Raw genomic sequence first — 22,604 nt, forward strand, 5'->3', positions numbered from 1 at the left:
GGGTCCTGTCTGAACATCAGCCTACCCTTTGCCATCTTAACTTCAGTCCACTCTGTCCACCAGACCCCTTGTCCTAGCAGACCTCTTCCCTGGCTTCAACCCCTCATGCCATCGGACCCATGGTTCTCAGAAGGCTTTCCTGGGGCTTTGGCCCCTCAGCCCACCAGGTCCCTGACCCTTACCGGCTCAGAGCATAGAGTGCCTCCCAGATACTCTCTGTGGTCTTCAGCTGCCTCTTTAGCCATTCCCAGGCTTCCAGTAATAAAGAAAACCTCCACCTAAAATCACTAGCTCTTCCAAATATATTTACTGCAGGAGAAACTTCCCTGTCAAAGCCAGTTTCCACTAGCTTCCTGAGTTCAAGGGCTGTGCGAAGCTTCAGTCTCTGATTCGATTCAGTGGAGATTCAGCCCAATTCAGGGGCTGAATTTCCAAATCTGAATCAAATCAGAGGGCCCTTTAATCTCTCCACATCAAATCGGAGCCCTCCGAATCGATTCAGAGAGGTTCAAAAAGATTCAGCAATTCAGATACAGACACAGCTTTAAATGTTTTTTCTACATACCTCAGGGTACCAGGTGGCTCATGAACACTGCAATGCTGGGGTGCATGGAGTGTCCCACAGAAGCTCAGGGGGATCCCCAGTGTGCTCAGCAGCAGACCCGGAAGTGGACCAGAAGCACTTCCCATCCACTTCTGGGTCCACCAGAGCGTGTGCTGGGGGTCCCCTGTGTCCTCCAGACTCGGTGACTGCATAGCCCCTGGGTTTGGGGGTGCACTTGGGGTCCCCCCGTGGCAGATTGCTGAGCGTGCTCCCCAGTGGACCTGGAAGTGGACGGGAAGTTTGCCGCTGAGCACGGGGAGGAGCCCCCACACCCCTGTGGAACTCGACATCTGCCCCAGTATTGCAGCATTCACAAGTTGCACCCGGTACCTCAAGGTACATAGAAAAAAACATTTAAAGCTATGTCTATGTCTGAATCACTGATTCTCCGAATCAGCATTGAATCTTCAGATTCAGAGTCAGCCAAATCAAATCAGGGACATTGACCTGAATCAACAAATCAAATCACTGTCCCTGATTTGGGCCAAATGAAATCCGAATTGAATATAGCCTGTTTTGCACACCCCTACTGAATTCCTCAATCCCTCTTCAACTCTTTGGCCTGCACCTCCCTTAAGACTACATAGCCCCTGGCCTTGAAGGCAAGCCTATGTACAAGCTAGTTCCACCCCTGCCAGTCATCTAATCTTGCTATTAATCCTGTCACAGGCCTAGTTCCCTCCAGCCTACTGCCTAGCTAGTAGGGTAACAACCTTGCTCAGCTTTTCCTACTTAAATAGCCTCTGCCCTGTCTCTCCACTGATTCTTGTGACTTCTTTCTCCCTTCCCTGAGATACACTGCTGAGACTGTGGCTTTGCTCTCTGCTGCCTATGCAGGATGGGGCTTCTCTCTCTTTGCAGGGCCCAGGGCCAGGGTGCTCCCCCTGTCCTGGGGGCAGAATTTGTGTAGTCTGAGATCTTTCCCCTCTGGGCTACAAAAATCTGATTCTTAAAGGAACACTGTCTTCCTCCCTTGTTCTTCAGACTTGGAATAGTAACAGGGCTGGGATTCCTTGTTACCAGGAGTTAATCCCAGGAATACATATTTTGGAATAACTCTGTACATAGTCATCTGTATGGTCTCCTCATCGCATCAGTCTCTTCGTCTGCATGTAGTATCTGAAGAGATGTATGGAAAGGTGAGAAATAGCAGTATGATACTAGGCAGAGTCAGAGTAGCCCTTTAGTGGGCCCTAGAAAAACAAACTCATGGCCCCCTGGCTGATCAAGACCCCCCTCCCCAATCCATTGCTGCTGCATGCGAGAAGTGGGGCTCAGGGCTGTGGCTAGGGGTGGCCATGGTGAGAAAGCTGGTGGAGAAGAGGGGAAGGGAAAAGAAGGGAGGTGGTTCGGATCATTTGCGCTAGAGCGACAGAGGGAAGGACCAGCCTCCCATTGCTCAGGGCCCTAGGTATGTGCCTAGTTTGCCTATGCATTTATCCAACCCTGATATCAGGTAATCATAGGAAATGGGAGAAGTGTTCATCATGTCTGATAAACATCTCTTTTATACAGAGAGAGATATAGACATATATCTATAGATATACATGTATATCTATATTTTGGTAATGATATACATGTATATCTAGATATAGATATATATCTAGATAGCTATCTATAGCTTGATACAGATATATAATATTAGGAAAAACTTACAATGTTTATCACATGGGGATAGTTATACATTTGCAAAACATCACTCTTCTACGAACAGAAAGCAAGAGAATGGCTTGTTGTATATCGTCTGTCTATATTTTCCATCAAACTTGAACTGGATTTCATGGAGGTCTGTACATTGATTAAATAGGATTGAATGCTATGTGCTGAGAGAAGCAAAACCAGTCCTAGTGAAAAGCAGAAATGAGACCCTGCCTTACTCCCACTGCAATTGTGCATGTCTCTTTTAACTTTCCACACAGTGGAAAGTTACATCTCCCTTGCTTCAGGCCTGAGCAGCAGTGAAACCACGCAGAATAGATTTCCCTGTTTTGATTTGTGACCTCTTCAGTCAGGAAGTAAGATCAATATATAAATAAGGTAATGAGTTCAGTGGAAATGGGCATGTCCAATGGAAACAACAATGGAAGCATATGTTGCTATATGTTTCATTGTTTTCAGAAGAGCGAGTAAAGATTGCTTGGATTCACAGAGACAGGAAGGAGAAGTGGAATTTCTATACTCTGGGTGAAACTCATCCAAAGTCCGAGCCATAATCCCTGGTTCAAATAGGTATTTTGGAGGGCCAGATAACTTGCCTTTCACCAAATGATGTTCACTTAAAAAAAAGAGTTTCAAGGCAAGGACGTGCCTTGGCTCCTCCACAGAGACTCCCACCTCACAACTCAACCGTAGAAGTGAAGAAGGTATGCTGCCTGGGAATAGACAGTCTTGCTGGGAATAGACAGTAACTTGCAGTACCCTTTCATGTGGCACAACAGCCTCCTTTATTAACAAGTGGCCAATTGCACTGGAGGCAACTTGGGCCTGGGGAGCCAAAACCATAGCTTGTTCTCCATCCACCACTCTTTTTAGTGAGATGCTCCAAGGAGGAAAAAACCTAGTCTGTGTGTCGATATGAGATGCTATGTTGCCATAGCGATGAGCTACATGGCTGTAGCTCATTGCTATGGTGATGTAGCATTGGCAGGCACGAACTGTGACACTGACGCTACTGCACAGTAGCATGGGAAAAAATATGTTTGGCATCAGGATTGTGCTGTAGCACCAATTACGGTACAGTCATTTAGTACTTGCTTAAGCAAATACTAAATGACTTTACTGTGCGGTCCAGTGCACATGTGGACATGCCCACTGACAAGCAAAGTACTACTTTGTATTTGTGAAAGGCCATTATCTGGGCTGCACAAGAGGGTAAGCTTTGTATTTCCTTCCTATTCCTGTGTGTCTGAGAGAGGATCAGTGGCTATCTAGCCTTCAGAGCTGGCATAGTGATGCAGGTTATCTGCGTACAAAGCCACCCAATGTTTAGATTCATGACTGAACTGCCCTTCTGAAAGGGCGAGTTCACTGGAGGCTAAGAGTTAACTAGTATGGCAGAAGGGTGGGCAAGAACTCCACTGTCTGGCACCTTGGATCAAGAGTAAAAGATGGCAAACTGTTCCCATTCAATAATGCTGAAAGCTGGGTATTTGCATAGGGTGCCAGGAAACTCATTTAATGACATTCTGGCTTCAGACAAATTTTATCTAAAATTGAAAACCAAACAGGCAACTGTGCCTGGCTGCTTCTCGGCATCCATAAATATACTCTAATGATAGATTCTTTCATACATTTCCTGCAGAAGTGGATTAAGTTAAATAGTCTGCTCAGCTTGCCAGGGGCTGCATGGCCAAATTATGAATGTCTCTTGCTCTTACTTTATTTTTGAGGGATGTGATTCTTTTTCAAGACTAGTGAAAATGTTGTTTTATTAATAAACACTCTTTTCAAATACAGGGGGAGAAGTGTTTCCGGATATGTGAATTTTCAGATTACTGCTGCTGAGCAAAATGGTTATGGTTCCCTCTTATTGCCTCATAAATTAATAGCAGATAGGAGAAACTATGACTGAAAGAGACAGACATTTTATTAATGCCAGTCTAGTTTCTAATGGCTGATAGGCATTATAATACCAATGCATTTTTTTTCTAAAGAAACCATTCTTCAGCCTGTCAAGATGTTGAAAATTATTAAGTCCCACAGAAAAGCCAATTTCTTAAATCTTGCTTATGAAAAAATCATACAAAAGTGCAAAAAAATGCAAGTTTTTAAATTTAATTATGGAATCAATATAACTTGCCATAATCTGCTTATGCAACATGAAAAACAAATAAAATGAAGCAATCCACTGGTTAAAAACAATCTGTAAACAGCTTTCTGGAACTGAGTAACTTACTTTTTTTCCTGAAGCCCATGGCATTAAAACACTTTAATATTCTTTTGACACTGCTATAAGTGATAAAAGCAGCGTGATTTCACCAGGTCTTCAAAAGCAGCTGACACCCTCTCCTCCCTTTTTATCTACCTAATGATTTTTCCATTTTTAGCCAACAGAGTTAAGAACTATAGAAGACTTACGAAGATTTGTTAATATTTTTTATGTTTTGTCTACTTCCTGTGCAATGTTAACATAGCAAATGTAGTCCAAAGGGAGCTCCCATGCTGATGCCAAGCCTAGAGGAAGGGGTGTGACTGTGTGTGTGTGTGTGTGTGTGTAAAATATGGTATAATTATAATATTAGTGTGCACTAAAACCCAAACCCTATCCTGAGGACTGTACACTTTCCAAGCCAGAGTCTACTTATTTATACCCAATCAGAACTTGTAGTAGAGATGATATCTTTTATTAGACCAAAAAAAATAAACACCCTTCACCAGGCATTGGAGAGAAGATTGTAAAAGTTCTCCTGGGTAGAAATGAAAGTTCATATTTTGTAGGATTTGAAAGAGGAGGCAATAGATGGAAAACTCCTCTGGATATAGCTGCTATGGAACTTCTCACCTCCTGTGAGGATCTGTGATGATGCAAATGACCTTGAAACAAAGGCAGGAGCAGGATGTCAGGTTTCAGGTGGTCACTGTTGCTTCCTGCTTGAGAAAATATGAAGATTTCATTTTAAATATTGGCTAAATTTTGATATCTTCCATGCGCCATGTATCCAGGTTGTAGCCGCATTGGTCTACAGGAAAAGGCAATCAGGACTTGTAGTAGAGATGATATCTTTTATTAGACCAACAAGATTTAAAAAAGAAAATTAATTGCAAGTTATTTACACCCTTTGAAGTCAGCAGAGCTACTTTGGATTTAACTATAATTGGAATTCTATCCTGATCCTGGACCCTCCAGAAAGTTACACAGCTGAGTGATTTTATTTATATGAGCAGTCTCAAATATTGGAAGACTGGTACTTTTTTAAGTAGTTTCACAAACACAAAATGGGGCACAACTGGCTAGGCTGCAGCATTATGGAATAGAACATGAAGGTTATAGCAGATTGAAACTGAGTGTGTCAACAGTCCTATCACTTATTCATTCATTGGCAGCCATAGGTCTTGGGAGACAATGGGGATTGCGCATTTAGTTGGTTAGCAGGTACCAATACAGCTTCTTGACTGGCTGCACAGTCTGATGGGTGACGAGCAGACCCTCTGGCAAACTGCAAATACAAACTTGGTTGAGCTTGCATTGGCATGCCGAGTGTTACACAAATTGCCAATTGTTCAAATCACAAGCGAGATCTTATGAGGGAGGATAGAGCAAGATGCCACGTTTAAGCACTTAATACACACACACCCCATTCATACCCCAATTTCTGTTTTGCACTGGTATACGTTACCAGTCTTATCAGTACTCAGATCAACTCAGTGGCCAGCTAAGTTGATCACAAGTAGGAGCCGGGCTTCTGCCAGTCCGTATCATCAGACAAGCCAATGCTCCAAGATGACAAGACCCCAAATCAATGCGTCTCACCCCATCTTTTATAAACTTGTGAATTCACCCAGTCCTTGGGCTTTGCTGTGTTATAACTGTGTTCTTCTCTGAAGGTCAATTGCTGTTATCTCACTGTTCTGGGGCAGAGTCTTCTTGTTTGGGTCTTTTATCTGTCTGCATTCTTTAGCCAATTGCCAGCTGATGTTTTCCTTTTCCACAGACACGCTCTCACCCATTCTCTCACAGCATACAAATGTTGAACACTTATGTCAAGATACAGATAAAATGGAGTTTCTTAAGGCAATGCAAAATTCAAGAAAACACATAAGATTAAAAGCAATAGGCAAAATGTCTATTTGTATAACACAAGTACCATTTTGTCTCGCCTGTCTCTGACGCTTCTTTTGTAGATCACCATTGATCCTCTCCATCTCCAAGCAACATAGGCCCTGCGTCATGGTGGTTTTCTACTCACAGCAGTTTGAAGCTGTTGCTTCCCAGTGTTGGCCAACAATGCACAGCTGACAAAGGTTTTTCTTGCAGATAGCAACAAAATGGAGCTTGGTCCATATAAGATGATGTTTGCCAGTGGCCAGCTCACTATAGTGTATGTCCTTGGGATTTGGCCATTGCTCATACACTTTATGTGTTCTAACCAATGGAGGCATTTGTCTCAGAAATGCAAATTGGTTGTGTTGGCCCATTCCAGAACAGCAAAGTTGGAGATTTTGTCACACTGTGTTATACTCAGGATAAGGCAGCAACATTGAAGATAGAAACTGTTTAGTTTTCTTTCTTCTTGGCATTAGAAGTCCATGTTTTGCTGGCATACAATAAAGAGCTAAGTATGCAAGCGCTGTAGATGGACATCTTTGTCAACAGAGTGAGCACTCTGTTTTTCCAAGCACTCTTTTGAAGGTTAGCCATGGTGTTACTTGCCTTTCCAATGCGAGCATTAATTTTGGCTTCCAAGCCAAGATTTTGCAAGATGGTGTAGCTTAAGTAAGTGAATTTTTCAACCACTTCCAGGCTTTTATAATTTATTCTAACTTTGGGAGGGTAGCCAACTTGTTGACCCATGACTACTGTCTTCTTTAGGCTAATGGTCAGACTGAAATCATCACAAGCATGAGAAGGGCGATCTATGAGACTTTATAGTCTTGCTTGTGAATGACTAGCAATTGCTGTGTCATCAGCAAAGAGCATTTCACAGACGAGAACTTCTCGAGTTTTTGTTTTTGCTTTGAGTCAAGCAAGGTTAAAGAGTTTCCCATCAGATCTGGTCCAAAGGTTTACTCCTTCTGAACAGCCACTGAATGCATATTTGAGTAGGACAGTGAAGAAAATCCCCAAAAACATCAGACCTAGGATACAGCCCTGTTTGACACCATTCTTGATTTCAAATTCTTTCAAATGTGTACCATCAAACTGCACCATTCCACACATGTTGATGTGGAAAGACTTGATGATGCTCAAGTGCTTAGGTGGGCAGCCAGTCTTCTTCAGGATTTAGAAAAAAGCATCCCTGCAAACCATTATGGAATAGAACATGAAGGTTATAGCAGATAGAAGCTTAATATGTCAAAAGTCCTATATTGTAGAACAAACAAACAAAACCAAACCCTAATAATATATTGAGATGTATTAACAGGAGTTACTACAATGGAGATGGAAATGCGCTCTGGATGAAAATCTTCTGAGGATCCTTCAGATAATCACTCCATAGTAGTTTACAGATAATTTTTTATGCCATTTTCAGGCCAACTGCTGTTGTTTAAGCCTCAGATGATCAAGGTCCAACTAAATCTATTTCATGACCCAAACAGATCATCGCAGTTCTCTGGACAATGCAGTCAACAAAAGCCCAGATGAAAACCAGGGGCCTATTTCTGGAACTAGACCTATGGTGTTAATGAAGTCCATAGCTTACTATCTGAGCATATCTACATGTGACACTATGTCACCGTAGCATATCACTATGGTGACATAGCATCCATGGGTGTCTACATGTGACCAGCAGCTACTTCGCCATAGTGGCACCCCCTCTCCCCCTCATTACAGCATGCCACTATGGTGAAGTAGCTACTAAAAATAACCATGCACTGCGTATGGTGCAGTACGGACAGTTACTGCACCATACTTTAATACTTTCAAAAGGAAGTGCATGGCATAGCAACAACATCACCACAGGGCAACATGCTGACAAATCCTCTGTCAAGAGTTTTCTCTTTTAGAAGGACATGCAAGAAGAGATGACTGACTTCACAACATGCTCTAAAGGAACTTTTTTTTTTGATAATTGAGGACAAGGATTCAAAACCAAATTAGAAGAAAGAGTGAGAAAATGTTTTCTACTCCATCTGCACCCCCAGGACAAAACATGAAGAAAGCTGCTGAGCTTTGTAGAAGTAATCTGAGTCTACTATTAAACACTTTGGGTGTCTATATCTATACATGAGCGTGGAGACTGCTCCAATGTGAAGCACGGCAACTACCACATTCAAGCAGCCTCCTGCATCTCATGTATCAACATCCCTGTGCTTGCTTAAAAGTGGTGATGGGGGTGCATGAGCCAAAGCTGGTTGAACAAGCATTAGTTCAAGTGCCCCCATCACCATTTTTAAGCATAGGGATGCTGATACAGGAGACAGGGTGGTGTTTTAGAGAGGCTGTTGGAGCTGCTTTAATTAAAGCACTGCTCCCCCACCCCCAGAGCATATGTAAAAGTGCCCTTTGGCGACATCTACATGAGATGCTTTACTGTGCAGCATATTAATTTGCTGTGCAGTAAAGCATCACCATCTACATGTGCATGACAGTTAGGGTGTAGTAGACTAAATTACTGCCCTGCCAGACAGTGCTGTCAGATTCAAGTGCTATCCAGCAGCGCAGTAAAATTACTGTGCTTAAACACATGTGTAGACGGTGACATCACAATTAGTTTACTCCTGCTCAGATTGAGCCAGAGTATATTCAGTCATATTAATGACTTGTGTAGACATGCCCTATAGATATTATATTAGTTATTGTATTCAGATGCAGTAATAATGATCACTCTATCAAGTGAGTGATCTAAGGCACAGAGAAGTTTCATATTGCCCTTGACTTCTTGTTTATACCTGCAAGATGTGTCATTCTGTCTTGAGGTGAGAGATTTATTATGATAAATGTTTTACCCTGAGATGAAGAATATACCAAAATGAAATCTTAACTTGCATTTTTGTAACTTTGCAAAGTTAAATGAATATCTTTGCATTAACCTTATGGGCAGGCTGCTGCATCTGAAATATAAAAATGCTATGCTGTACAGTTTGGTTTTGGGGTTCTAGAGTAAAACTGTGAAAAGCACAAGAGAAGTGACACCACACAGGGTGTTCATCCTTCTCCCTCCTACCTAACCACAAACATGTTGTGGTTGGTGCTGCAACTGAAGGTTGCAATATGAACTGGGTATCATATTGCCCAGTTACTGTAAACAGAAGGAAAAAAATACAGTCATAAGCCCAGTAACAGATATTTCCTTCCCATCCAGTAAAGTACAAGAGGACGCATAAAGATAACTGGTAATTGTAATCATGACTAGGGCTGAAACAAAGCACTACAGTGCAGTGCTTTGAATGAAAAACTAGTGTGCAGCTTTATGCTTTGTTAATTAGGAAGTGGAAGAGTATATACCAAGCAGGAGATACAGAGGGTGTGCTGTCAGGATCTTGGAGAGCAAAGTACTAGCAGTGCTGTGCCCTGTGTTATATAATAAAGACAAATTGAACATTATTCCTCTGTTGCAGTCTTTGTCACCCTTGACTGCTCAAAGTGACAGCTTGCTGAGCGAGAGGAAAGAGATACTCACCTTCTAAATGAACATCTATGCAATTTTAACCACAGTGTATAGGAGGAAATGTAATTTTGAGGAGACTTTTTTTCCCTCCCTGTAGCTATATTTATGCCTGAAATATGTTGATTAGGTCAGGTTATTCCTTTTCTAGGCCCACTCCATTGATTACTTCTTGCCTGACATCAGCTTAAACTTCTTGCTCTTACCTTCAAGGTTCTGCTGAGTTCTGCTTCAGGCTTTGTTTTGAATTTCATGGTCTGTCATGTACCATGTACCTCCCTTCTGCCCTTTCCTCAGCCAGTAGTGGTGACCTTGCTGCCGCCCTGTGTGTCCTGTTCCCACTCTCATCTTCACATTTTCTCCTTTATGCTACTAATGCATGGTGTGGCTTTCATTACTACATCTTCATCCCTGTCTTCTGTAAAGGGTCACTTTTACACTAAGGTTCACACACAACAAAAATGAATGAAACATAAATAAATTGTTTTTCTTTAAAAATATCAAACTCCTTGCAGTCAGTTTTCTTTTTTATGAACTCTTTTGTGTGCTTTTACTTCAGTGTTATCCCTTGAAGTGTGCTACTGTTTTTCTTTCTTGGCATCCATCTCCATTTATTCTCTCATGTTTGTTGGCTACAGGTACCCACTGCTACCATAAGTCTTATAAATCACACTCTGTAAATGAGTCCTGTCAAGGATTTTGTTTAATAAGTGTAGGGAAGCAGGATTTTATGACTGCTAGGAGATGGTGAGCTCACTGTTATTCCCACTGGTATCTTTGGATTACTATATATGAGAGTAAAGGTTTTCTTACCTCTATATAGTATTATTGCTTTTTAAGAAAGGACTTTCTTTCTCTAATCTCTAATTTATTAATCTCTAAAAAAGAGGTTAATTTTGACACGTTACAACTGAAGTGTCTTTGTCCTCCACCCTCACCTTGTAACATAGTCCTAATGAAACATTTCCCTTATGTTAGAAAAAAACAACTTTTTAGGTTGAATATCATGTCATGGCAGGGCCAATAACAGAGTGTCCCTCCCTGCTATGGGTCCTCCCTCCCCCAGAAGAAATAAGGCAGAAAAAACTGCTAGTGGTAAATGACCCTATGCTTTAAGGAAATAAGATCTGAATGTTGCAGGTAGGTTTCATCTCAATAAAGCATCACTGCAGAACCTGTGATCTCACCCTCCTTGTGGTCCTATATTAGTCCAGCCATGTTGAATCCCAACAGATGGATTTAGTGGTTTCTAGTTTGGCTCCCAGACTAACTAATTGGTAGCCCATGATGTGCTACCAAGGCCATACTTTAATTCAGGGGTTGGCAAAATGCAGCCTGTGGGCCAGATATGGCCTATCAAGCCATTCTATCTGGCCCACGGGGTCCCTAAAAAATTTAGAAAATCAATACTTATCTGCCCCTGGGTGCCTGTAATGCAACCCTCAGTGGCTTGCCAAAACTCAGTAAGTGGCCCTCTGCCTAAAATAATTGCCCGCCCGTGTCAAATTTCCACAAATTACTCTGGTCAGACTTTGCATTATCAAACATAGCTTCCTATATAATATCAGAGTCCTCACTTGGAGGGAGAGGACAGCTTCATTGTAAAGAGATGCAAGAGAGAGAAACATTTAATTTTGGGTTAGATTTTGGCTTTTTAACCACAGTTCTGCTCAAGGTGTGTTATAGAGCTACCCTCACTCCCTTAGGATCTTCGGAGATACCTTAGCTCCCCAAACAGCACAGTTTTTCAATGGTGGTCCTTCCTTACAGTGAAAGTGAAATATGTCCTCAGCACAGAATCATTTGTTCTTCTGGTGCACCAGCCTTTCCTTTGTATTTAGTGCAGGGAAGGTGCTAAGACTATATTCTTGCTTTTTCCAGGGCTGGAGCAGCAGTGAACAATCCCTGACTTGTCCAGCATGCAGAAAATGAACTCTGTTCAACTACGCAAAGGGAGAAGAGTGAAATGAGGAACTATTTTAGCCTTAGTAAATATTTAGCTGTTTGGACTTCTGATCTGGCAAGTCTCTGTGTGCAGAACCTCCCTGACTTCAGAGGAAGTTCTGTACTGAATCAGGCCAGGTGGCACTCCAACAAACTGATGCCACTACAGAATTTACCCTTCAACTTGTGTTGGTATCTGCTTGTGAGCAGGCTGTCCAGATATAACAGTTAAATCAGATATGGGCATATATTGCTGTAGGTATGGAAAGTGACAAAATAGTGATTACAGTACCGTTTTAATTATGGGAATATTTTTCTTTTTTCCCCTTTTGGTTTCACTTTTAGAGATCCAGTTCTATGCATACAGGGACAGAAATCAATCACAGAAACTCCTTTGCCCAGAAATACAAAACAAATATGGCTATGTAAAATTCGGGCTTTTCCATTTGTTGCCCTACTGTTAGCTTCATAAGTGGCACTTTGAATAACAATAGAAATAGACCCCCACTCCTCTCCCTCCCCAAGAAATGTCATCAGCCATGGGCACCCTCCCAAGAAACAGACTGTCTGAGGGTTCATGTCAACATAGCCAGAGATCGCTTTCTCACACCAGATACTGTGCCTTACCTTGACCTGTTGTTACAATGATCTCTTTCTTGTGGTTACTTGCAGGGTGCATGCTTGTTACATCAGTAATTGAACAGCTTGCTCAGTTACATAACTCGACAGCAAAAGCAGCTTTGGAGAGACTATGCAACTACATACCTGGTAAATCCCAAATAATATACCTTATGTTATGCTGGTACCACTGTATTTCACTGTTAATTAAAAAATTCACACTCGAGTCTTAAAATGATTAACTGCACTAGCACATCATCTAAGATTAATGCAACTGAAGACAATCAGATGTGAAATTCTGCTCCCACTAAAGTTACTGGCATAAAGCTATTGATTTCAAAGGAGGCAAGATTTCATCCCAAAGATATATGGGAATTGAAGTGAGTTGTATTATGCCTGCGTACAAATAGACATACTCCTCCATGCTTCTGTACATTGTATGTTTGGTGGTATTTTATGTATAGTCTGTTTTACTTGTATACTCAGTCACTTTTCCCCTGTATTTGTTTGGATCTTTACACAGCAACTGGGAAGACAAAAATATTTTCAGATATAAGATAATGTTTTGTAAAATTACAAAGACTGGCAGAGAGAGTGAATATCAGGTGTAAGACACTTAAGACTCATCGGCACAGGGGAGGAATGGCAAAATCCATTAAAATGTGAATTTAAAGTGCAGTGGTGTGGAATACCTAAGTCCTTGGTGGTTCTTTTCTTCTCCACTAAGGGCATGTCTACAAAGCTTGCCAGGCAGTGTCATGCTCAAACATGTTGCACTAATCTGCATATGTTAAATCCCAAACCAGAAGCAGTATAGCCACCTTTATGAAATGCTTCTGAGTCACTCCGCTTCTGTGTAAGGCATTGCTTCTGTGTAAACACCAAGGTCAGTGGCAAAATGATTAATGGCATCTTTATTGCAAATTTATACCTTGGAAATCAGCCAGAACTTGCATCTCTGTGGCCATGAAAACTATACAAGTATATCTGCAAGAGTTTTATCACAGCAGAAAGAAGACTGCTAAAGGGTTACATTTATCTGGTGCTGAATCATTTGAAGTATACTAAGTTTTTTCTGGCTTCCCAAGTTTTCTTTTGTTGCTTTATACACTTATTTGGGTTTAAGGTCAATTTCTGTTCCTGAATATTCCAAGTCCATTCATGCACCTCTCTGCCTGAAAATAGACATTTCTTCTCTTTTCACTAGCAAGCTTTTCATTCCACAACACACTTCTGTGTGTGCTGATCCTTTTGTATCCATATGCATACAGCTGAGCAAGAGAGGTGCCTGAATACTAATATCAGCTGGCTCTCAGGGTAATAGCTGTAAATATTGGCTGTGGATATATTGCCTGAAATCAAAGGCTGAATGTAATATGTGCAATCCAGGGAGACTTTATTTCCTTGCTCTTCCCTCAGGAGACAGTCATTATTTGTTTTGAATATCCCATTGGATATATATGCACATTAAGGTTCTTATGCTCAGAAGGAATTGTGTCCATAGAAATGTCTCCCTTGCTGACTTGTTAAATGGCTACTTTCTAGAGAAGATGACAGTGCAAGCCACCCCCCTTCTTACTATTAAAAAGATTGAGGCAGTCTGTTGGCTGTCCTTGGGCAAGGAACATTTTATAACAAGCTGGCTTGTCTTCTCTTCAGGAGATCAGAGTAAGCAGTCTACTCTCTTCCACTATGGGAGATATTGGGGAAGCTAGCCACCTTCTCTTACAGGATCCTTGAGCCACCTGCCATGTTGGCAAGTCTTACCAAGGGCATTTTAATCAGGGATAATATCAGACATGGCACTATTGCCATCCAGTGCATGTTCCCTTTCAAGAGGATAATAGCACAATTTAATTCTAGTCAGGAGACCAGTTTTTAACCAGAAGATTGATTGTAAAAATCCAAGAGAGAGAAACTGTGGCAAAGGAATTAAAGAAATAGGACTAATGACTTGTTTTGAAATAAAATATTTGATGTGGGATAAGATGGATGAGCTACAGCAATTGCTGCAGCCCTCTGCAGCCCAGTATAATTAAGATTTTGTTGGGCAAGGTACTTACTTATGCATTTACTCTTGTGTCATTCCTTTTTTTGGGGTCTGGTTCTTTCCGTTTCGCCTTGAGTTTCCAAGGGTTCAACGAAACAGTGTTTTGTCTCAAATTTCATTTAGAATCGAAACAGCTGTTCCATTCTGTTGAAACAGAAAGGTTGTTTCGATGCTGTTTAGAGTTTTGCTGGGGATGGGAAGTCAGCCCAGCTGGGCTGACTTCCCATCCCCAGCACTAGATCCTGCCGGGGGCAGGATGCAGCCCAACTGAGCTGCTTCCCAGTCCACTGCGCTACATCCTCGGTGTGATGTAGCTCAGGGGACAAGGAAGCAGCCCAGCTAGGCTGCCTCCCACCCCCAGCGAGATGTAGCATGGGGGATGGGAAAGCAGCCCTCCTGGGCTTCCTAACCCTCCCCGCCAAATCGAGCTGGGGACAGGAAGTCAGCCCAGCTGGACTGACTTCCCATCCCAAATGATGGTCAAAATATTTCAACCAGCCTCATTTTGTTTTGAGGCTATTTCAGTGGCCTTTGTTTCATTCTGATTTTGCTGTTTCAACCTCAAAATTGGTCAAAACAGTGTTGGAACAAAACGGCCAGCAAAATTTCACACAGCTCTACTATCCAGTAGCCCGGCTTCTTCAGTAGGCAGGGGTGGAGAGTGCCTTGCACCAGTCCATTCTGTAGTTTGATGGTTAGGGCACTCTCCTGGGAAGTGGGAGATGTGGGTCTGAATCATCTCAGGTTGTGGAGGCCTTGGACTGACGTTTCCCTCGTTTCTAGGATGACTACTATGAAGTGCTTGGCAACTGTGAAAATAGTTTCCCAGGCATCCCCATGCCCTCATTATTTTCCTACCTTCATAAGGGGTCTGGGGGTCAACAAATCCAGCCTTTCAAGCTGGAGGGTTTTGTTTGTCCTCACACTCATTGGGGCCAGGCTGCAAAGAGCTGCACTGTGGCTGGACAATTTTGAGTTGTGACCATACCACTACTACTTCTTCCTGCCCTCTCCCCTCCTGGCTCTGGTTTAACATGGTCTGGGTGACTTTGCCTATGCCTGCACTGGAGCTAGGGAACTTCTCCTTATTTCCCGTCCCCACCCTGTGGCTGCAGCATGAGTGCAGCTTCCAGCTAGTGGGGAGCTGTGCTAGGGCTGAGCAGCCTCCAGCTGTGCCCACGCTGCAGCCAAGGGTGGAGAAGAGGAGGAATGGGGAGAAGCAGTGGCAGCATAAATGCAGTTTCTAGTTGCATTTATGCTGCCACTGGCTGGAAGCTGCACCTGTGCCACAGCCTGGGAGTTTGCAGGGTTGAGGGAGGTGAAGAGAAGCATCAGCTTGGGCACAGCTTCCAGCTCCCTAGTTGCTTTGCTCCAACATAGGCATAGGGAAGCCCTCTGCTTCTGATATGCCGCTAAAGCTGCTGAGCCTGCACTGGACTGGAGCTGGGTTGCTCCAGCTTGCTGCTTGTAAAAGTCTATCAGACCCTTGTCTAGGTGTTCTTGATCATGAGTGAAGGGCAGCACCCAAATTCCACTAAGGAGTGGGATCTTGGGCTTAGCATTGTCTTATTGGCTTTTTCAAAAAACCTCTCAGCTGTCTAAATTGCCATTTGGAAGCACCTAACTCTCCCCTTTCACTTTATGCAAAGCATGGGTGACTAAATCTGAATCACTCTAGGGAGATATGCAAGACTTCCCATTGAGTGTGTAGGCATCCTAGGAGCCTAAACCTGTCTATCTGGATCATCCTAGGACCAAGTACCTAATTTTCAGGCATTATAAAGGTAAGTGGAGGTGCTTAGGTGGCCAGTCTCTCACTACTCAGTTGTCTAATCTACAGATGCTAAACTAGAGGTCCACTGAGTTTGCAATGCCATATTTAAGGGAAAACTAGCTGAAGACAAGGACAGGGTACTAGGACTATATGCTTCTTTGTTCTTGTTTCTATATATTGCTGTTTCTACCACACAAACAACTGTGTAAATGAACCTAAATTTTAACATCTAGCTATGACTCATGATTTACTGCTTATTAATATGCAAAAAACAGACACTCAGTTGACAGCTGTAAGATGTAGGAGACTGATTTAAAGTAAAGCTCCAATTCAGCAGTCTAAATCTAATTTTTTACCATATCCTTTCATTAAAGTAACTTCCCTAGGAGTTATGCACATGTTTAATAAGTATACTTCCAACAGAAAAAGACTTAATACAATGCTTAAGTGTGTTGCTGAATCCAGTTTGCAATCATCATGGGGGGACGGAGGGGGGGACGTGTTTAGCTTTCCTTCCTAGGAACTGCAAGACTGAAGCTTACTGTTATTTTGCAACTGCGTTCAAATTCAAGACTCCCTCTCAGAAGTGCACTTCTCTTTCCTCAATGCTAATAAAATAGCCCAAGTGCCATTCTTTTTTAGTAGCATATGAAAAAAAAATCATTAGCAATGTATATCATACAATATACTTTGACATGTAGTATGATTCATTTAGTTGAAAAGAATGAGACTTGCCATCCAGAAAAGCCATGTTCCTTAAAGGAACATAACAAATATTGTTGAAGTATAATTATTCCTGCTCATTTTTTTAAACCTGCGTAAACACTTGAAGACACTAACATAATTCTGGCCAAAATACGAATACATGCATGCCTTTCTATATATTGATATATCTGTTTTTGCATGCTTCTTTTTAGCAAAGTCTTGGCCCTTAAGTTGCTTAGAAGATATTCTTAGCAAGTGTCCATTCATATTATGCACCATTCATATTCAAAGCACTTAACAAACATTAACTAAATTCAACATGTCTGGGTGGCTTGACTAACGATACAGGGTGTAATTGTCAAACCCTAGTTAGAAAGATATGTTTACTCATGCCTGGTTTTGTGCTCAGTCTAGTAACTGACCACATGCCTTTCTCAAGAATTGCATGGTATTTCTCTTGATAAAGCAAATTCTGCTGTATTTCTTATGCTCACATACTTCAACATGTGTGTTTTCCAGAAAAACTTCACTTTCAGGATATCTGTTATTTGGTTGCTGAAATTTATGGACCAGAACTAGTTAAACTGTAAGTATTAAGATACCACCTAAAGGACTTTTCTTTTAAATTGTGCTGATATATTTTCAGTGCAGTGTTTTCATTCCTCAAGTCCCATTAGTATTACAATACACTTTTTTTTCCCACATCTGGTATACTAGAGAGATACTAGATTAAGTAGTCCAGCCACCCTTGCTGGCTATAAGTGAATGAATACTTTGCTACTGCACAATGCATAACTACTACAGTATGTAGTTCTACAGTGTATTTCTATTTCTAAAATTAGATCTCAAATTAGGTCCACCTGACTTAATTATATTTTTAAATTCATCCCATTTGGCTTGGGAGTAATTTCCTGAATAAAATTAGCAGTGGGTGAGTGAGAGATTTTTCTAAAGGGTCACAATATTTTAATTTCTTGTCCCATGATTTCCACTTTTACCTTAATGACATTTTTCACTGTCAATTCTTCACTTGTACCTAGCCCTGACCTTGATTGGAGCACTTGGGAGCCCTTCTAAGCAATGTAAATTACTTTAAAAATAGAATTAGGTCATTTTATTCCTCTCAGAAAGTTCTCAGATTAATTAACTGAGTTCTTGCTGTACTTTCTACTTCCTTAGGGCTTTTTAATCTAGCCTAGGGACTATAAACTGCTTACAAAACTAAGATGCACAATAATCAAACATTTTGATTTAATTCTTCCTAAGTCTAGAGATGTGCCTTATTAAAAATAAGTAAAAAAGTAAAGAAAACTAGTCTTGATACTCATGTCTTATTAGAGGTGAAAAAAGATTCCTGATTATTTTGTTAAATCAGACTTGAATATTTGTCAGTCAAAGACTTGCCAAATTGAATTAGTGTTATTGGTATTATTGATTAAAAACTAGTACAATTCTAACTTATTTGCAGGTTCTTGTTGTTGTTCATTCTTTGAATTTGAAGATGATCATGACATCACTGCTTAGTTTGGTTTTTGTGAGCATGTGAGTGACTGATCAGGCTAATTTGGGCATTTTTACACCTGCTCTGGGAGGGGGAGGGGGGGTGCACTTTAATTAGAGTAGTTCTAATTAAAGTTCCAGCTCCAGTGTCTCATGTATCAGCAGCCCCGAGTTTAAAAATGGCAGTGGAGGCATTTTATCTAAAGCTTGTTGAATGAGCTTTACTTAAAGCACCCCCACCAGGATTTTTAAGTGCAGAGCTGCTGATACACGAGACTGTGGAGTCTGCTGGAGCATGGTAATTGCTAGGGGTGTGCAAAACGGACCATATTCGATTTGGATTCAGATTCAACCCAAATCAGGGACAGTGATTTGATTTGCTGATTTGGATCATTGTCCCTGATTCAATTCAGCCGAATCCAAATCTGAAGATTCAATGCTGATTCAGAGAATCAGCAATTCGGCCATAGACACAGGTTCTATTTTTTTCTACATACCTTGAGGTACCAGGTGAGACTCGTGAATGCTGCAATGCACACAGGGGTGCACCCGCCCCCACCCCCGAATGTTCATGGGTGAACCTGGAAGTGGACCAGAAGTGCTTCTGCTCCACTTCCAGATTTGCCACCGAGCAGACGCTGCCCCCAACTCGGCGACTGGCCACAAGGGGACCCCAGGTGCCACACCCAGGAGGCACCAGTCACCAAGCAGGAAGGGTACAGGGACGCCCTCAGCATGCTCCCCAGTGGACTCAGAAGTGGACGAGAACTGCTTCTGGTCCACTTCTGGGTCTGCTGCTGAGCATGCGAAGGACTCCTGTTGTGGGACACTCCATCTGCCCCATCATTGCAGCATTCACGAGCTGCCTGCTACCTTAAGGTATATAGGGAAAACATTTAAAGCCGTGTCTATGTCCAAATCACTGAATCACTCCAAATTGATTCGGAGGGTTCTGATTCACTTTGGAGAAATTAAAGAGTCTCCTGATTCAATTCAGATTCAGAGATTCTGCCACTGAGGCAGGCCGAATCTCCGCCAAATCAAATCCGGGACTGAAGCTTTGCACAGCCTTTACAATTACCATGCTCCAGCAGACTCAGTTAATCAAGCCTGCTCTGATGAACTGTAGTTACAGTGCATCAGAGCAGCCTCGCTGCTGATGTATAGGCAGCTTTTGTACTTTGAACTATCTATGGCACACTGAGCAAGAGATGCCACTTTGGGTTGCTTGATCAACAGCGGACATTCTGTGGTTGTGAGATTTATGCTGTCTGAGCTTCTGCTTTGCCTCAGCAGTTCTTCTCCAGTCATGGACTGTAGCTACAGTATGGATGAGACTTCACCAGGTGGAATGATCATGAGCAAGATCTTATCAAGATTTTGGGTCAATGCTGAAATGTTTCAAGCATGATTTGAGGCAGTCCTTGAAATGTTTCTTCTGGCCTCCCTGAGAGCATTTTCACTCCTTTAGCTCACTGTAAAAGATCTTCTTTGGTAGTTGCTCAGTTGACATCCTGGTGACATGGCCGGCCCATCTCATCTGTGATTTCATCAACAGAGTGTGGATGCTTGGAATGCCTGCCCATGTGAGAACCTCAGTTTCTGGGACCTTGTTTTGCCATCTTTTCCTCATCAGTTTCCTCAGACAGCCCATGTGAAAGTGCTTCAGCTTCATAGCATGGTATCTGTACACCGCCCAGGTTTCACATGCATACATCAGGGTTGGCAACACGGAGGCTTTGTAGACCTTCAGTTCTGTTTGTTAGCTGATGCCTCTTCACTCCCACACATTTATACATGGTCTGCCAGAGGCCACACTTACTTCGGAAATTCTGGCATTGGCTTCTTCATTGATTTCAGCTGCATGTGACTGTGCACTGCTGAGAAAGATGAACTTGTCCTCTGGATGGCTTGGCAGTGGACAAACCAATGACTGGTTTGGTCATTCACTGTGATGCTCTATTTAAGGCTTTCCTGGGGCAGGTTCATGCATCACTTCTGTCTTCTTAGTATTGATTATGAAACCAAACTTGTCACAAGCTGAAGAGAAATGATCCATGGTCCGCTGCATGTCAGATTCAGACTTGGCATTCAGGGAACAGCAAAGAGAAGATCATGAACAGTCACTTCCTGTAACTTTGTTTTTGCCTATAATCTCCTCAAATTAAAGAACTTGCCATCATTCTGGTATTTTATGTCAATCCCAGTGTCACAGTCACAAAAGCATGGCAGAGAACATTATACTGAAGAAGGATGAGGTCACACAACACTGCTTGACTCCATTGGTGACTGGGAATGGTTAAGAGGATTCACTGTCTTCCACAACATGAGTGAGCATGCCAGCGTGGAATTGTCTAGCTGTTGCAATGAATTTCTCCAGGCAACCGAATTTTGCAATGATCTTCCAAAGGCCCTCTTGACTGATTGCTTCAAATACTTTTATCGGGTCAATGAAAGTCATGTACAGGTTGGAATTCTGTTCCTGGCATTTCTCCTGAAGTTGAGGAGCTGCAAACACCATGTCAGTCGTTCTGTGTCCTTTCCTTAAGCTGCACTGACTCTCAGACAGCAGACCTTGTTCAATGTGTTGCACAAGGTGATTCAGCAGAATTCTAGCAAAGATTTTGCAGGCTATTGACAGCAAGGAGATGCCATGCAGGATTGTCTATTGCCTTTCCACTTGTGCAAGTGGATGATGGTTGCATCCTTGTACTTGTGAGCTATAGTTCCTTGAATCCACATTGACTGGAAGAGTTCAGTCAGTTTCAGAGCCATGTAGGAACCTCCAACCTTGTAGACCTCTGCTAGTATAGCATTTTCTCCAGGTGCTTTGCCATTTGACAGCAGGTTAATTGCTTCCACAGTCTCAGTCAGCAAGAGATATATTAATATCTACCTGGGGCAGTCAATCAATTGCCTCTTCACTAATAAATGATTGTTGATTGAGGATGTTGAAAGCTTCTGCCCATCTTTGCAGTATCCTTCATTTGTCAAAGAGCAGTGTGGTGCCATCAGCACTCAATATTGGAGATGTTCCTGATGACCATGGCCTGTAGATTGTCCTCAGGACATCATAGAAGTTCTTCATATCATTCCTGTCTGTGTAGGATTGAGTCTCATCCGCCTGTTTGCTCAGCCATGAGTTTTGCATCTCTCTGAGTTTGCATTAGACAGTCCTCTTGACATTGTTGAAGGCTGCCTTCTTAGATGTTGAAGTGCTGTCTTCTAAGCAGGCTTTATGGAGCCAATGTTTCTCATTTAATAGTCTCCCTATGTCAGTATCACTACAGATTCACTAAATCAATCTTAATGTTTACGTGTGGTAGAACAGAGAGTATTAGATGTAGCTGAGTACACAGTGTCTCTGAAGGATGTCCTATTTTTCAGGTGTTACTAGTTAGCTGTGCAGTTAGTCAACAAATTCCTGTTTCATATTCTCCTGTTTCAATTTGGAGACACTGAGACTTTTGGGTGCTTTTTTGCCTTATGGTCATCTACTGGCATATAACTGGATATTCCACTTGAAGACTATATGCCTGTGGTCAGTCCAGTATTCTGCAGTTCTCATGGCCTTTGTCACTTTGACCTCCTGTCTGTCTCTTCTCCTGAGGATGATGTAAACAATGAGATGCCAGTGCATGGTGCATGGGTGCATCTAATAAGTCTTGTTGTAGTTTGGCAGGCAGAAGACTGTGATGGTGATTAGGAGGTTGTGTTCAGTACATTTCCTCAACAGAAAATGCCTGTTGCTGTTGCATTTCCCAAGGCTATTTTTTCCAGTGATGCCTGGCCATGCCTGATGACCTGGGCCAATTGTAGCATTAAAGTCACCAAGGATGATGACTTACCTGCCTTAGGCATTTCTGCAATAAGAGACTCTTTGTAAAATGTGTCCTTAATCACATCTAGGTTGGTCATGGCAGGTGCATAAGGGAAGATGACAGTTGCACATCTTTGCCCAAACAGTGGGAGTCTCATTAGCATGAGTCTGTCATTTACGCCTTTTGGGAGATTTGTAAGCTTGCTGATTAGCTATGTTTTGACAGCAAACCCAACACCAGCTTCATGTCACTCCTCTTTACTATGGTCACTCCAGAAGAATGTGTAGCCAGCTCTTCTTTCAGTAAGTTGTCCTTCTTCAGT

At 42.2% G+C, this 22,604-nt stretch overlaps 1 protein-coding gene across 1 annotated transcript in view; it reads left to right on the forward strand.

Moving 5' to 3' along the window:
- Window positions 1-22,604, forward strand: part of AOAH (acyloxyacyl hydrolase) — a 156,453-nt gene that overhangs the window by 5,918 nt on the left and 127,931 nt on the right. Inside the window, exons 3-4 of the mRNA XM_090048689.1 lie at window positions 12,487-12,582; window positions 17,481-17,547. Coding sequence (XP_089904815.1) covers window positions 12,487-12,582; window positions 17,481-17,547 — 163 coding nt within the window. The remainder of the gene's footprint in view (window positions 1-12,486; window positions 12,583-17,480; window positions 17,548-22,604) is intronic.

Source organism: Crocodylus siamensis, chromosome 5, assembly GCF_052110815.1.
Source record: "Crocodylus siamensis isolate JL-2025a chromosome 5, ASM5211081v1, whole genome shotgun sequence".
In the NCBI taxonomy this organism is placed as follows: Eukaryota; Metazoa; Chordata; order Crocodylia; family Crocodylidae; genus Crocodylus; species Crocodylus siamensis.